The sequence below is a fragment of the Rattus rattus genome, chromosome 9, assembly GCF_011064425.1.
Source record: "Rattus rattus isolate New Zealand chromosome 9, Rrattus_CSIRO_v1, whole genome shotgun sequence".
Lineage (NCBI taxonomy): Eukaryota > Metazoa > Chordata > Mammalia > Rodentia > Muridae > Rattus > Rattus rattus.
Genome location: NC_046162.1, coordinates 83,232,983 through 83,250,778, shown reverse-complemented (window position 1 = coordinate 83,250,778; position 17,796 = coordinate 83,232,983). Strand labels below are relative to the sequence as shown.

Sequence of the window (17,796 nt, the reverse complement as noted above, 5' to 3'; positions counted from 1 at the left end):
ACTTTTTTCCTCCCTAGTAAACATTTTGGAAACCTTTGGACATTTTTACTTGTTAGATTTATGGATCATTATTTTCTGCGTTTTGTGTGTGTGATGTATGGGAGCATACATATAAGCTGTGATCTGAGCGTGGAGGTCGAAGGAAAGCTTGTTTTTTCCCACTTTTAAATGGATTCTGGAGATTAAGGTTGCCAGGCTTGTATCTCAGGTACTTCTCCGTGGAGTCGTCTCACCAGCCCTGAGAAGCCTTTAATTGTAACTATTTCATCCACCTTCTCAAACCACGTTCAGCTATAAGCCATGTGGATTATCCAGGGGAAAAATGCATTGCCCCAGGTCACGTTGGTGCTGAGTGTGCTGGCACCTGTTGTATTGCATGCAGGAAGACCAAAGTTGAAGTCAGCCTGGGCTTCATAGAGACCCTATTTTATTTTATTTTATTTTATTTTATTATTTTTTTTTTTTTTGGTTCTTTTTTTCGGAGCTGGGGACCGAACCCAGGGCCTTGCGCTTCCTAGGCAAGCGCTGAACCACTGAGCCAAATCCCCAACCCCGAGACCCTATTTTAAGAACAAAATAATCACCACGTTACATTTGGCTACACAGTATAAACGTTCTTTGTACTTTGACCAAGTTAGTTCCGTAGCCTGAAGATGTGGTTCACTTAGTAGAGCACTTGCCTAGATTGTCTGAGGCTTTATGCCTGATCCTTAGAACCATGTAAACTCTGCCCGGCACATACCTGTAATTCTAGTATTCAGAAGGTAGAAATGGGAAGATGGAAAGTTCAAAGCCAGCCTGGGATGAGATTCTGTGTCAGAAAAAGTTATTTCTTCTTTTCTCTTTTATATTTATTTGTGGAGGGAGGTGGCATGTCGAGTGTCAGAAAACAACTTGGTTCTCTCTTTCCACCACATGAGTCTCAGGGATCTAACCCAGGACATCAGGCAAATACCTTTACCCACTGAACTGTTTTTCCAGAAGCTTACCAATCTGGCTAACTAGCCAGCTTGACCTGGGGATTCTCCTGTCTTTGCCTTCTAAATGCTGGGATTACAGATGGGATGACTTTTATGTAGGTTTTGGGGGTTCAGACTCAGGTCCTCAATGCTTATTTGACAAGTGCTTTGTTTACTAAACCCTTCTCCCTAGCCCTTGATCTTAATTTTTCTAAAGGGTTGACAGTACTACCCACAAGCTGGTCTTCCACAATTCTCAGTGTCTCAATGCTTTGTGAGTGGCGAGTCCTAGGCACTATTATAGAATGGAAGATATTTTTTTCAAATGGAAAGTATACATTTTAGACCTTTTCAAAAATCTATCTTCTAGCCTCGGAGTTCTTATTCAGGAAAACACATAGAAAGCATGCACAGTTATAACATCATGTAGAAAACTGAATCTAATGACCTATAATTGAGACAGAGCTGACATTGGAGAGACTGATCTCAGGGCGCTGGGTTTTGTCAAGGAGCTAAAGGACTGTTTTAGTGTGCATATATGTTAGATACAAGTAACCTCTGGGAGTCTAGGTACAGTCTGACACCTTATGCTCTTTCAGTTCTTGTGGAAGCAGCAGTTTGAGGACACGTTCCCTGTGCAGCAATATGCTGTGAGGGAAAATGACTCTTGTTATTGTCTTCACTTGCCCCTGGACAGAGCTCATTCTTCTCTTGATGAGGACCTGGAAAGATTGCTGCAGTTACCTGAGGAGAACATGACACTGCTGGACCCCACCAAGGGCTCTACAAGGTTGTCTTTCCCCACTAAAGAATCATTTTCTTATGTTTCATAGGGAAAAAACATAAAAGGTCATAAAAGTCTCCATAGGCTCCCAGTTTCTATCTTTTTTCACCAGAAAGTACTTAGGCTTTCAAACTCTTGGAACTGTATTTTTGGTGACGGCCTTGTCCTGCTGTAGATCAGCCAACCCTGCCACCATTTGTCTTCACTCACTGCTTCTCTTCCTCCAGTCATCTGCTCTCCCGAGACACTGATGAGCAGACTGGTATCAGAGCTCTCAGATCAGATCTTAGCCCTGTCCCCTCAACATTTTCATCAGTCATTTGAGTTAAGTCAGAAAAGGCATCTATATCAATTTTTTACATGACACAAGTGAATTAGAAGTAGATGTGAATGTGATGCATGAGAGACTGAAAATACAAAATTACCTTGATGGGTAGAAATGTCAATCACTTTAAAAAAGATAAAAACAAAGCCAAGCCAGGCATGGCTGTGGCAGATCTGTAGTTTCAGCTACTCAGAAGTCTAAGACGGGGCTTGCCCAGAAGCTCAAGTCAGCCAAGGAGCTGGCCACACCATCTCAGACAAACAAAACTAATGACACTTAAAAGATTGGTAAGTTTTAGATCCAAAAGTATACAGTGTGGAAAACCAATCCTAACTGGATAATTTTTTTTTATTGGAAACTGCTAACTGTAATTATGCTGAAGGCAGGAAGTCTTAATTCACATACCCAGCACTCAGTTTCTGAAAAAGTCGATATAGCATTAATGCTGGATAAACAGAATTGAACTGTTCAGATCAGAGAAGTTCACCACAGGTCACACATGCTATTGGAGGACTTCCAGGACCATTTCTAAATGGATGTCAGCAGTCAACAGAGAGGACACACAATAGACCCAGGTCTGGAAACCAGGTCATAGGAGAGCACCTGAGGAGCCAGGGAGACTGGGCCTGGAAAGAGCAGATGAGTGAGAATGTGATAGCTTCCCTCAGTTCCCTGGGATACTGTGACGTAAGAGCATCTGCTTACTGTCTTCTGCCCTACAAGGTAGAGTTGGTGAACTAGATGTTCCAAAGGGACAGTTTCTTACTGGTGAAGTATGGTTTTCTAATGGCCACAATCATTATATCCACAAACAGCCTATCCGTTTCAACAGTGTTGCAGCTGCTCAGGTGAACTTGATGACTATGGTCTTGGGTATTTGGATAGAAGTAGAAGATAAACATAAAGGCCTTTATCCACTCTCAGCTTCTGATTATGTTAGTGAAGGTTAAAAGAGGAAGAAGCCCCTTTTTACTCTAGGTGCCTTTACCTTCTCCCTCACCCCAGAGGTAGCTGCTTCTGCTCTTAAGGAAGCGTGCTTTACACTGTGAGATGCTAACTTAGGTTTCTCCTATCACAGAGGCCTTGAAGGAAGTGCAGACAAGGCGATAAATAAAGACTTGAAAGAGAATGCTGGTTATAGCACAGGGAAAATGCCTTTTCCCCTTTGAGACTAGCTAGTCTCGCTAGATTACTAGTATTAATGTTGAAAACAGAGTCTGATTACATAGGCTTTAGAACTAATTAGATATGTAATTTCTGTGCCTTGGTTTTCTCATCACACAATGTAGATCTAGCAGTAACTGCTTCATACAGTTCAGAAAACAAGTAGGTTAACATACATTTAAACTAGACTTGTCCGGCATGGCAACACATGCCTTTAATCCCAACACTCTGGAGACAGAGGTTTGCAGATTACTGTGAGTTCAAGGCCAACCTGGTTTACTTAGTGAGTCCAAGGCCAGTTAGGTCTACATAGGGTAACCTGTCTCTAAGCAAATAAATAAATAATGAAAATAAAAGATAATAACTAGAGGTAAATAAAAATAAACACTTTATCTTTAAACACTTGCTCTGTAGGATCCACTAGTACTAAGTACTCTATGCTTACCTCTGAACATAGTCTTATTCCCCCGAAGGTAATATGTATGTTTTAATACCCCAAATCATTGTTATTAAAGGGAAGGTAATATATATGTTTTAATACCCCAAATCATTGTTATTAAAGGGAAGGTAATATATATGTTTTAATACCCCAAATCATTGTTATTAAAGGGAAGGTAATATATATGTTTTAATACCCCAAATCATTGTTATTAAAGGGAGAAAAAAACCAAAGATCAAGACATAGTTGAACAGAAGAGAAAAAAGAAAGAAGGCATCAAGCCAGAGAGAAGGAAATCAGACAGCTTTTTAGGGACTTTGGAAGAAGGTATGTGACTAGATGCAGTCTATGGTCCTTGGGCCTTGGTGACTACCAAAGCTTTTAAGAAATGTTTCTCAGGGGGGTTGGGATTTAGCTCAGTGGTAGAGCGCTTGCCTAGCAAACGCAAGGCCCTGGGTTCAGTCCCCAACTCCGAAAAAAAAAAAAAAAAAAAAAAAAAAAAAAAAAAAAAAAAAAAAGAAAGAAAGAAATGTTTCTCAGATGCTATACATAATCTTGCAACCTGCGATAATTTCCTTTTCCTTGAAGTTCAGCTCAGCATCTATGATAATTGCAGTCAACTTCATAACAAACAGTAACATCAAATTTAAGGGTTTTTTTTCTTGTTTTTTTGAGACAGGGTCTCACTCTAACCCAGCTGCCTAAAACTCAAAGCAGTCTGTCCTCTTACCTAGCTGGTGCTGTGATTGCAGGCATGGGCTAACACTCCTGGCTTTTTTGTTCCGTTTCTAAAATAAGCCGTGGGCCACCTCAATCTGTACCTTGTCTGTAGAGCTGTTTTGCATTTAAATGTATTCAAAAGAACTTTAAATTTAAGCTGAGCAGTGGTGACACTGCCAGAGCACTCAGGAGGTAGAAGCAGGAGGATCACCCACGGATTTCAAGGCCAGCTCGGGAGAACCTGTCTAAAGCAAAGCAAAAGCCAAGGGCTTGGAGATTGCTTAAGGGGTCTTATCACCAAGCCTGAGGGACCTATGTTTGATCCCTAGAACCCGCATAAGGGAAGAAGAGAGCCAACTCCAGGAAGTTGTCCTCTAACCTCCATATGCCTGTGTGCACATACATACACATAAATGTAAAATGCAACTTCTTAAGCATTTTAAATTTAGCTTACATGAGTGCTGAGAAAATCATATATTACAGAATTTAAATGGCATTTACAAGTATTGTAAAAGTTATTAATTAACCTTAACTTTAAAACTATTCTAATAGAGTTCCAGGCTTCTAGGGTATCTTTACAAATGATCCCCCACTTCTACGTTTACTTTACTCTGGAGTTAGATGTTCACCCTTCCAAGTCATCTAGTGTCCTTGGCATCTTTTCCCTAGTCCCTTTTCATTGTCCTTTCTCTGCCCTGGTTTATGCTTTATACCTCAGAGTGCTGACCCTAGTGGACTGTATATCTCACTGACTTTCTGGGCCCTGGCAGAAGATCAGAGGGCAAGAAAAATATTATTTATTTCCTTTTCCTACCTATTTGAACACCTTGCATCTGGTAACAATGGTGTCCCTCACAAGTATCCTGCCTTTCCTAGCTCCAGTTCTCCCCATCAGGTTCCAGTCACTGTCCTGCCATCTCGTCCCCACTGTTAGCTGCTTTCCACTTAGGCTTCCCACAGCTGCTAGCCAGAAGGAGCTCTGTCAGTCATTGTTTGTTCCCTTAGCTCTAATTATACCTTTGTGTTTAGCCACTTTGTTAGGAAATCTTTATCTGTACCAGCTCTGTGTACATTTGATTTCCTCCAGAACTTTGACTGGCATAGGGCCCAGAATATACAGACATTAACTAAGAGTGACTTCACTAGGGAGGTAACTCAGGGAATTGGGGAAGGTAGTGCAGGAACTTTTGAATTAGTGTCACTGGCACTCCCTGCTATGTCAGGCAGCTATAGGATGTTAGGAGAAGAAGCCATTAGCTGTATTTTCAGAACACATTTTGTATTTTTAGAAAGTTGCATATAGAGTAGAACAAAGAAGTAAACAGCACACTAAACTAGAGAGCGCTCCAGTGTGAGTACTGAATTCTTACTGCCCTTGACCTAGAAAGTAACCAGGCTTTCTTTTCTTTTTCTTCCTCTTGTGTTCCATCAAGATGAACTAAAACCCTGTTTTTGGAAGCGATTGGGTTGGTCTGAACCTTCCAGGTAATGAGATAGCATGTTTGTAGGTCACAGTTTGTTCTCTTTAGAGTGCATGAGCAGACTTAAAATATTTACCAGTATCTAAATAAATATCACTAACAGACTGAATTCATACCAAACTGATCAGTTTAAAGTTTATATCTATAATTGATAACTGATACCAACTTTGCTTAAATAACTGGTAGCTGTTCAAGTAAAGTTTTCATACACAGGAAGTATGAAGGATGTTGCTGCTGTCAGTTGCTTTGTAATCTTTTTGCATTTCCAAGATACATTGTTGATACTGTCTGCCTTGATTATACAGACTGAAATTCCTTTCCTATGACTTCAGTTGAATAGGAAAAGTGTGTGTGTGTGTGTGTGTGTGTGTGTGTGTGTGTGTGTGCACTTAGGAAATGAGCTTAGTGTTAGAATGTGTGCCTGGTTTGTGTGAGGTCTGGGATGTGACCCTAAGTACTGCACAAGCATTTTTAAAAGTATATGTGAACTCAAAAAAACTTCCCTTTTTTGTCCCTTCAAATATATGCACACAGGATAATTGTGCTGGATCAGAGCGACTTGTCAGACTGATTAGAACTGGACCATGCTCGAATTGTGGCTGTGGCCTCCTTTCTTCTCTTATCCGCTTCAATTGCCTCAAGGACAGTAGTTCAGTCTGTAACTCACGCTTTGTTCTGCTGCTACTATGGGCACAATAATGTGGCCCTATCATGTGTAGCATGCTTAATCATTTGTTTTAAATCAGGTTTCTGAAAACTTCAAAGTAACCATAATGGCAAACATTTTAATTGTGTTCAGAATGGCTTTTGTTTTTATTGATGTAAATTTTTGAAACCATAACTTTATTGTATAATAAAGTGTTTACTTTCAACACCAGTTAGGTGCCAGTTGTGAAAGGTTTGTTTCTGTGCATTAGTTTGGAGGGTTGGGAAGATTGCTGAATTCCCCTTCCAGCTTGAACCAGCTTACTAGGAGACAGCAGAAGCACCCTAATGTATTTTGAATTTTCTAAGATGAACAACATCATCTCCACATATTTTAGGTTGTGCACCTCACATCATCAGGGAACTAGAATGGGCCTGTAGCAAAACCAAAATCAGTGTTTTCTCTCATTTAGCCTTTTTATTACTATGTAGAATTGTGACACATGGTCAGCAACTTTTCAGGAAGCATTGCACTGTTGTGCCATCCTAGTGTTTAATTTTGTCTTGGTAGGTAGTGAGTCTCTGCTGTGAAAACCGAATAGCTCCTACTGTGTAGGACCACAGTCATAGGTTCTAGGTTGCAGAATTTTCTTCTGTATGGATCAAATAGCAGGTATACATTTGCTTGGTTACCTCAAAACAAACAATGGCGTGCTATTGTAACCAGAGGAAAACCATCAGAAAACTAGTAAGTTACATGGATATGTGGATGTGCTCATGAATTCTAGCCTGTAATTCTAGCCCTGTAAATCTAGCACTTGGGAGGCTGAGTCAGAAGGATTGCCTTGATTAAAGGGCCACTCAGTGTGAGACCCTTCTGAAAGGAAGCTAGCAACAAGGGGCCTGCAAGATGGCTCAGCGTATAAGGCACTTGTCATCAAGCCTGACAGCCTGTTTGGTCACCAGCACCTGCATGGGAGATGGAGAGAGCTGGTTCTCTGATCTTCCTCCATATACACAACGAATAAGAATTTGAAAAGCAAGCATCAAGATAATACTACTCCCAAGTGTACAAATACCACATGTAAGGAACTGTGACTGTAGAGAGATGTACAGAACAGTCTTCCTCTCAGAAGCTTACTCTAGTTGACAAGACAAATAAACGCAAGAATGTGGAGACTAATAGCAGACTGCATGAGAAATGGTGCTTATATAGTTGTAACGATGTCACTTCATAAGCATTAAGATTACACTAATGCGGAGGTTGGGGATTTGGCTCAGTGATAGAGTGCTTGCCTAGCAAGCGCAAGGTCCTGGGTTCAGTCCCCGGGTATGGTGGAACTTAGCTTTAATCATTGAAGGCAGAGGCAGGTGGATTTCTGGGAGCTTGAGGCCAGCCTGGTCTGCATAGTGAGTCCAGGATAGCCATACCTCTGTGTGAGTGTGTATGTGTGTATATGTTCGAGTGTATTTGTGTGTGAGAGTGTATTTGTGAGTGTGAGAGTGTATGTGTGAGTGTGTGTGTGTGTGTGTGTGTGTGTGTGTGTGTGTGTGTGTGTTTTCGTGTGTGAAGGTCCAAGGTTGATGTCAGAAATCTTTAATTGTGGTCTCCCTTATTCTTTTGAAGCAGCGTCTCTCTCACTTGAACCCAGTGCTCACTGTTATGGACGCTCTATCTAGGCAACTCCTGGGATCCTATCTCTCCTCTTCCAAGCCCTGGGATTATAAAGTGCATTTATCTAGCGGTTTGAGGATCTGAACTCTAGTCCCCAGGATTGTGTACAAAGTGCTTTAATCACTGAACTATCTCCCTATTCCCAAACATTCTTTAGTCATTTCTTTCCATTAAGTATTCACATGTAGATTTTTTTCTTTTCCTTTTATATTTATTGGATATTTTATGTATTTGCATTTCAAATGTTATCCCCTTTCCCAGTTTCCCCTCCAGAACCCCCCTATCCCATCCCAGTCCCACCTACCCATTCCCACCTCCCCGCCCTGGCATTCCCCTACACTTGGGGCATCTAGCCCTCACAGGACCAAGGGTCTCTTTTCTCACTGATGCCCAACAAGGCCATCCTTTGCTACATATGTGGCTGGAGCCATGGGTTGCTCCATGTGTACTCTTTGGTTGGTGGTTTAGTCCCCTGGAGCTCTGGAAGGTCTGGTTAGTTGATATTGTTGTTCTTCCTGTGGGGTTACAAACCCCTACAGCTCCTTCAGTCCTTTCCCTAACTCCTCCATTGGGGTCCCCATGCCCAGTCCAATTGTTGACTGTGAGTGTCTGCATCTGTATTTGTCAGGCTCTGGCAGAGCCTCTCAGGAGACAGCTATATCAGGCTCCTGTCAGCATGCACTTCTTAGCATCTGCAATAGTGTCTGGGTTTGGCGTTTGTATATGGGATGGATCCCCAGGTGGGGCAGTCTCTTTCCTTCAGTCTCTGCTCCACACTTTGTCCCTGTATTTCCTTTAGACGGGCCATTCTGTCTAATGGCTCTAAATTTGGAGGTGAGTGGGTGGCCCCATTCCCCAAACGGGGGCCATGCCTAACCTCTGGATATGGTCTCTACTGGTTCTCCCTCCCCTTTGTTGGGCATTTCAGCTATTCTCATCCCTGTTGGGTCCTGGGAGCCCCTTGCTTTCCTGCCCTCTTTCCAGCCGCTGAGGGGTTCCTCTGGTGCTGCTATGTAGATCTGGTTGCCCAAAGAAACAAATTCCCACTACATCAGCCTTTGTTATGTGATCCTTGCTCCCCACATTTAAGTTCCTTGACTAATAAAAGGTTAGAGCAGTAGAGAGAACAGCAGGACTTGAGGATGAGTAGGGGTCTCAGGAGAGAGCAGGGAGGAGAGGGAGAGGAGATGGGGAGAGGAGAAGGTTGCCATGAGGCTGGATGATGGATTATGAGCAGGTGACCAGGAGAGATAACTCAGCTGGAGAATCAAACAGCAAGTAACAAGGGACATATGGCTGGGACGTAAGTTAGAATAGCTCAAAACCTGACCAATCTAGGCTTACAGCTTATAAATAAAAGGGCTTTATGTCTTCTATAGAGGCTAACCAGAATACATAATTCATAGTGTCCACTACCCTGGATATCCTCAGTGCCTCACCTCCCCCTCTCTCCTGAGCATGCTAGAATTTGAGTCCCACTTCTTTAGAAGTTACTCAGGTCACCAGTGTCTTCCACATTCCTAAATCACACAGTCAACTTTTGCCCCATGTTAATTTTTCTCTCCATTTCCTCAGTTTCATTGATAGTAGACATGGTTTTTCTTCTGCCTCTGAGTATTTCACCTCAGCTTCCACCTCTAGCTTTTCTCTAAAAGTTCTTTCTAAATGACTGAAGGTTTGAATGAGAATGGCCCCCAGAGGCTGATATATTTGCATGCTTAGTTCCTAGTTTGGAAAGATTAGGAGCTAGGGCCTTAGTGCAGTAGGGGTGTGGCTGGGGTCAGGCTTCAAAAGCCCTTGCCAGGCCCATGTGCTCCCCAACCCTCATGAGATTTACAGCTCTCAGTGCCATGCCTGCCATGATGATTGTGAACTAACCCTTTGAAATTGTAAGCAAGCTGCCAATTAAATGCTTTCTTGGTCATGGTGTCTCTTCACAGCACAAGGCAGTGACCTAGTTTACTTCCATGGCTTTGGTCATCGGGCATGCTCTAACAATCCTGTATTGTAGGAATGGGCTTCTGATCTGAGCCCATGCGCTTGCCGCACACTCAGTGCCTCCTCTTGGATTGCTTTCAGGGAACTCACTGGTCCAGCCAATATGGAGCTCACCATGTTTGGCTCATTAGCTTTTAGCTTCTCTTTCCACTCAGTATTAGTGTCGTGTTATCCACTCAACTTCCTTGACTCTCATTTCCATTAGACTTCCAGTCTTAACTCATTACACTTAAAAAATCAGTTAAGACTTGTTTGTTTCAAGCTGGGTATAGTGACATAGGATTACAATCTCAGCCCTTGGAGGCTGAGGCAGGAAGATTGCCAGGAGTTCCAGGCCAGTCTGGGCTGCAGTGTGAGAAAACAAAACAACAGCAAAGAGCCCCTCCCTGCCAGACAAACTTTCACCTCCAAATTGTAGGTTCCTTTCTGACTTGTCCAGTTTTGTCCACTGCCTGTCAGTGTTACAGCAGCCTTCTCAAGTGGCTCCTTCCAGCTAGTTATGTCTCCTTTAAGGCTGGCCTTGAACTTCTGTTCCTCCTGAGTCTACCTTTCAAGTGCTGGAATTAGAGGTACTTGACACCATGCCTGCCTTACAAATCTCTCTAACTCCTACATGCTGGTCACTGCCCTAGGCCTTCAAGCAGTGATGAACCAAGCAGAGTCTGCTGTCCCAGAGTTTATTTAGTAGCTGTTCAATGACCAAATGGTATTGATGGCAAATGCTGTAATAAGTTAAAATGATATTAATTGCATCTGGATGTTAAGAGGCAACTTAATGGGGCTGGAGAGATGGCTCAGTGGTTAAGAGCACTCACTGCTCTTCTGAAGGTTCTGAATTCAATTTCCAGCACCCATTTGGCAGCTCACAACTGTATTCTGTATTCCGAGACTGTATTCTGATGTGTAGATGTACATGCAAATTATCTATACATGGGGTTGGGGATTTAGCTCAGTGTTAGAGCCCTTCCCTAGAAAGGGCAAGGCCCTGGGTTCGGTCCCCAGCTCCAAAAAAAAAAAAAAAAAAAAAATTATCTATACACTTACAATACATAAACAAATTAATCTTTAAAAAAAAAAACCAGGCAACTTAACATTAAATAAAGTATTCAAGGGAAGCTGCTCTGAAGATGTGGCCTTTAACTTTGTCCGGGATGATGGGAGAAAGCCTGCCTTGTCTCTGGAGGATGAGCAACATCCAGCACCAAGAACTGCAGGAGCAGAGCTGCATGGGAAACACTGAAGGTCAGTGTGTATAAAATGCCAGAGTGATAGAGAAGCAGAGTAAGTTACGGGGAAGCTGTCAGGAAGCGGAAATGAGGGGCTGGAGGTATGGTTCACCCGATGTGCTTTCATGGGTACCTTTGATTCCCAGCACCTATTTGGTGGTTCACAACTGTAACACCAGTCCCAGGCGATCTGAAGCTGTCTTCTGGCATGCATGGCCCCAGTTGGACAAATAGTACACAAACATATATGCTGTTGTAAAAACTTATAAAAAAAAAAAGTATAGTTGTCTTTTATCCCCGCTAGGTCTGCCACCACAGTGCCCCAAGATATCTGCTGGATATCTTGCCAGAAGCACACATTCCAATTCCGTGGCGGCCCAGACTAGTCGCCCCACACTCCATTACATTTAAATCTTCACATGAAAGAACACACAACACAATAACCTTTGACCCAATTGATAAGATATCATTGCCCACCTAAACATACAAAGCCCAATACACATCCATCCCTTAAAAACATTTGTAACAACCTGTAAAGGTACAGCGTGGAATCTTAACATCACCCACCATATTCTCCTGCCACAACTTCTCCCCCTATCCCTCCTGTCTCTTCCTCCTTTCCGTTCCAGTCTCCTCCTCTTCCTTCAAACTTCTCTCCCACCCATCCTTCCTTCTCCTCCAATGACCGACCTCCTTCTATCCTGTACCTGCCCCTCACATTGTATTATAAATTCAATGGGGAGAAGGTTATGGTGAAGTCACCTGAGTCCTAAATGCTAGACTAGGCAGCAGTCCTTGGGGCAGTGGAATTAGCATCAAAATACAGATAACTCCAGGGCAAACCACAACACTTACACATAGGCAAAACACCCAGATGCCTAAAAAGTACAGTGAAGGGTTGGGGATTTAGCGCAGTGGTAAGGCCCTTGCCTAGCAAGCACAAGGCCCTGGGTTCAGTCCCCAGCTCCAAAAAAAAAAAAAAAAAAAAAAAAAAAAAAAAAGTACAGTGAAGAAGGAAGACTTAAGCAAGGGGGGTTATAGACCTTGGCAAACATAGGAACTGTTAGAAAATTCTCATTCTTCTCTGATATTTAACACAATGTGTTCTTGTTTTGAGATAGGACCTCAGGTATTCCAGGCTAGCTTTCAACTTATGTTGAATATGACCTTATAACTTGTGAATCTTCCCTCCTCCACCTTCTGAGTGCTAAGATTATAGGCCTTTGTCAGCACTCGTGTATTCTACCTCAGGCTGGAATTGTTTGACAAGTACCCTGCCAACAATCTAGATCCCCAACCACAATGACCTTTCATTCTTTTTTTTTTTTTTTTTTTTTTTTTTTGGCGTATGTATAGGAGCTATTTGCACATATGTGTTCAGGTATGTGAGTATTCATGTGTGGAGGCCAAAAGTTACCACTGTTGCTTCTCACGGTAATTTTTTGAGATAGGAGTTCTTACTGGGGGTTGGGGATTTAGCTCAGTGGTAGAGCGCTTGCCTAGGAAGCGCAAGGCCCTGGGTTCGGTCCCCAGCTCCGAAAAAAAAAGAAAAAAAAAAAAAAAGGAGTTCTTACTGATTCTGGAGCTCATTGACTGGTTAGAATGGCTGGCTCTTGGGCTCTAGAGATCTGTCTTTGCCTCAAGCACTGGGGTTACAGGCACACAGCACACCTGCTTTTTGTGTGTTGGGATCTGAGCACAGGTCTTCATATGGACACAGCAAGCATGTTAATGAGTCATCTTTCCACCTTCACAATCTTTTTACTATATGGATCTTACTCAGAGCTGTACCTATGGCTCTTAGAGAAAATGGAGTTCTCTTAGTGGCAGGTGCTGTTCTTGCACATCTAGCTATATTGTTGTTTCTCAGAGAATTTTCTTCAAGTTTTGAACCTTCTGTAAGAGTCTCTTTTTTTTTTTTTTTTCCTTTTTTTTCTTTTTTCAGAGCTGGGGACCGAACCCAGGGTCTTGTGCTTGCTAGGCAAGCGCTCTACCACTGAGCTAAATCCCCAACCCCTGTAAGATTCTCTACTAGTATTCTACCTGCCTTCCTTCTAACCCATGCATAAAACCAAATTCATTCATATTCTCTCTCTCTCTGCCTCTCTCTCTCTCTCTCCCTCCCTCTCCCTCTCCCTCTCTCTCTCTGCCTCTCTCTCTCTCTCTCTCTCTCTCTCTCTCTGCCTCTCTCTCTCTCTCTCTCTCTCTCTCTCTCTCTCTCTCTCTCTCTCTCTCTCTCTCACACACACACACACACACACACACACACACACACACATAGCCTATGCCTTTAAACCCAGCACTTGGGAGGCAGAGGCAGGTGGATCTCTGAATTCAAGGACAGCCTGGTCTACATAGCAAGTTCTAGGGCTGCATAATAGAAAGGCCCTGGGGCTGGAGAGATGGCTCAGAGGTTAAGAGCACTGTCTGCTCTTCCAGAGGTCCTGAGTTCAATTCCCAGCAACCACATGGTGGCTCATAACCATCTATAATCAGGTCTGGTGCCCTCTTCTGGCCTGCAGGCATACATGCAGGTAGAAAGCTGTATGATGTATACATAATAAATAAATGTTTAAAAAAAAAAAATAGAAAGGCCCTGTCTCAAAACAATACCGTGTGTAGGGGAGTGCTGGAGCATGTAGGTGCTTGTGTCACAACATACATCTTGAGGTCAGAGGACGACTCTCAGGAGTTGGTTTTCTTTCCATCATGGGCCTCTCAAGATCACACTAAAGCAAATGTATTTTTGTACTTAGAGATGGCACAGTAGCTCTGAGGTAGCTCAAGACTGCACTGAAGATACACTTAGAATTACAAATGGGGCTGGTGAGGTGGCTCAGTGAGTAAAGCCAGGCAAACCTAGTGACCTGAATCCAATACCTGGAACCCACAGCAAAAGGAGAGAACCAACTCCCAAAAGGTGTCCTTTGACCAAACATTTGTCTCCCCCTCCCTCTTATACACACACACACACACACACACACACACACACACACACACACACACACACACACACACACACACGCATACGCGTGCAAACATGAACCTGAGAGGGCATCCAAGCTCTTCCCTAATATGCTGCTGGCCCTGGCAGCCCCTTTCCAAGGAGAGGATTAGAAGGCTTTACCTTAAAATGGTGGCCGTTAAATCCTGAGTCCATGTTAGAATCTCAATCTCTTCCCTCAATCTCTCTCTCTCTCTCTCTCTCTCTCTCTCTCTCTCTCTCTCTCTCTCTGTGTGTGTGTGTGTGTGTGTGTGTGTGGTGTGTGTGTGTGTGTGTGTGTGTGTGTGTGTGTGTGTGTGTGTGTGTTTAAAACAAATACTGATGTTTAGAACCCAGAATTACCTAATTTATTTGAGGTTATATGTGAGCTTTTAAAAGCTCTTTGGGGGTAGATGGCTCCAGCAGTTATGAGCACTTAGTGATGATCTCTCAGAAGACACAGGTTTAGTTCCCATCACCCACATGGTGGTTTACAACTATCCCTAACCCCGTGCATGGGATCATATGGCTTCTTTGAGCTCTTCAGACATGAGGCACATGGTGCACATATATAAATAACAGACAAAATACTCATAAATATACCAAAAATATAAAATAAAAAAGAACAGCTCTCCCAAGAAGGGCATAACTGAATATATAAAGATGATACACTATATATGGGGAGTTTACTGTAGAGTTGTTCATAATAATGAACTATTAAAAATAAAAAGACTTTTCTTAAAAATTATGAAATACTAGCCAGGCAGTGGTGATGCATGTCTTTAATCTCACTATTTGGGGGGCAGAGGCAGGTGGTTCTCTGTGAGTTCAAGGTCACCCTGGTCTACAGAGCAAGTTCTAGGACAGCCAGGGCTACACGGAGAAACCCTGTCTTGAAAAAAACAAAACAACAAAAACTTATGAAATAATCATAAGTGAATTCATTCAAAATCATATTATAGATTGGCATGAAAGTATGCCTATGACATGAAAGAGTGCTAGTAGTAATATTCTGGTAGACATAATAGGATTGTATTTAAATAGCTTTATAATGTTCACATGTGAAATGTAGAAAATACTTACTAAATAATTAAATAGGGAAATTTGATCCTGCTACATAATTTCATGTTTTTGTAATTCTTCGCAAACTCCTTTAATTGGGGGGAATAGACAATTTAGAAATACTTAAAATTCAAGTCCTTGGAGAGCTTAGAATGCTGTTATAATTAACCATAAACCTAATTAATTTTATCATAACTCATTTGAAGAAAAACTAACAGAAAAGAATGGTCAGTGTAGTGCACAAAAAATATGAAGAAGGTAGGACTGGAGAGATGACTCATTGATTAAGAATACTGGCCGGGGTTGGGGATTTAGCTCAGTGGTAGAGCGCTTGCCTAGGGAAGGCTAAGGCCCTGGGTTCGGGTCCCCAGCTCGAAAAAAAAGAAAAAAAAAAAAAAAAAAAAAAAAAAGAATACTGGCCGTTCTTTGAGAGGTCCTGAGTTCAATTCCCAGCAACTCCATGGTGGCTCACCACCATCTATAAGGGGATCTGTTGCCTTCTGGCCAGCACGCATACATGCAGCAGAAATTCATACATTAAATAAATAAACATTTTAAAAAATTATGAAGGTAAGTCTTGGCCTAAGATACTGTACTTAGGAGGATTGTGGGTAAGAGGCTAACCTGTGCTACACATTAAGATTCTGTCTCAAACAAAACCTTAGTCTTTCAGAGTCATGATAGAAGGTTACATATGATAATTTCTGACCAAAAAAAAAAAAGACCATAAAGGATATCAAAAAGAAAGGTAATAGTTTCTTTATCCACAATGTTCATTGAAAGTTGCTCTTCAAGTAGAAAAGAGCCATGCCAGGCAGTGGTGGCACACACCTGTAGTTCCAGCACCAGTGAGGCAGAGACAGGCAATCTCTGAGTTTGAGGCCAGCTTGTTCTACAGAGTGAGTTCCAGCACAGCAGCCAGGGCTACAGAGAGAGAGACAGACAGACAGACAAACTGACTGATTGACTGACACCACCCAGACTATAAGGCAAGGTATGATATAGCACCTGCCTGAAATTCCCAGAACTTGAGAAGGTGAAGGGGGAGGATTGTGTGTTTGAGTCTCACCTGGGCCGTTTAGTGAGAATCTGTCCCCAAAGAGGAGGGTGCTGAAAGATGGCTTGGCGGTTAAGAGCACATTCTGCTCTTGCAGAGTGCTCGAGATTGATTCTCAGCACCCACATCAGGTGGTTCACAGTTGTCCTACACCTCTATCTTTGGGGGTACCAGCATTCACATGAACATATACTTACAGTGTTTATAAACGAGCCAGGTGTAGTGGTGCACACCTTTAGTTTCAGCACTCAGGAGACAGAGGCAGACAGATCTCTAAGTTCAAGGCCAGCCTGGTCTTTCAGACTAGGTTCCAGAATAGCCAGAACTACACATATACATACATATATATACATATACATATATATATATACATATATACATACACACACACACACACACATATGAATGAGAATGAATGAAGATTGGGATATAGCTTAGTGGATAGCTTGCCTAACATACATGAGGCCTTGTGCATGATTCTCAACATAAACTGGGTATGCCCTATAATACACTCCTTGGGAGGCAGAAGCAGGACAGGAAGGCAGAAGCGCAAGATCATCTTTGGCTACAGAAAGAGTTCAAGGCTAGCCCGGGTTACATGAGACCCTGTTTCAAAAGAAGGGGGAGGGGAGGAAGGAAGAGAAAAGAGAAAGGATGAACATCTGAATCTAGCTGGTTGCTAATAGGAAGATCATTAATGAGAAGGGACATTAATATTTATTGTGCCATTCTCGTGTATGAGGTAGTAGTTTTCAGATTGAAACTAAGACTCTGGTAAGTCATGTCCAAGGTGCTGGACCAGATGTTTACTATGATTTTTACTGTGATACTGTATGTTCCTGGGATAATGTGAGAGTTTATAACTTGAGTAACCTAGGTTTTGACCTTAGACCATTCGAGAAACTTGGGAAAATCTGGAGCTCTATCATCATCACCGTCATTATCACTATTATTATTATTTAATTCGTATGTAGCAGTTTCAGATAAGATGGGAGTAAGTCTGTATACACCAAAAGGTACCTTGTTCAAGCCGAGCTCACTTGACTGGCCTGCGAGGCTGACTCCATACAGTCTTCTAGCTGATTGGTCCTTGGATGACTCCCTGAGAACTCCTAGAATCCAGGATCGATAAGGAAATTCCCTGTATACAAGGAAATCCTGATTTTCTTAAGAACTTGGCCAAAGGCTTATTGTCAAGTCCAAAGAGACAGAGTTACTTTCCATCTGGGTAGTAATTGTCTATGAAGAATTGTCACTGTAAAACAAGATGTTTAATAG

General features: G+C 42.4%; 1 protein-coding gene across 1 annotated transcript in view; it reads left to right on the top strand.

The window, feature by feature from the left end:
• Window positions 1–6,749, top strand: part of Tex14 (testis expressed 14, intercellular bridge forming factor) — a 95,603-nt gene extending 88,854 nt beyond the window's left edge. Inside the window, exons 27-30 of the mRNA XM_032913928.1 lie at window positions 1,657–1,749; window positions 3,889–3,998; window positions 5,825–5,876; window positions 6,407–6,749. Coding sequence (XP_032769819.1) covers window positions 1,657–1,749; window positions 3,889–3,998; window positions 5,825–5,876; window positions 6,407–6,443 — 292 coding nt within the window. The 3' untranslated portion in view covers window positions 6,444–6,749. The remainder of the gene's footprint in view (window positions 1–1,656; window positions 1,750–3,888; window positions 3,999–5,824; window positions 5,877–6,406) is intronic.
• The last annotated feature ends 11,047 nt before the right edge of the window (window positions 6,750–17,796 follow it).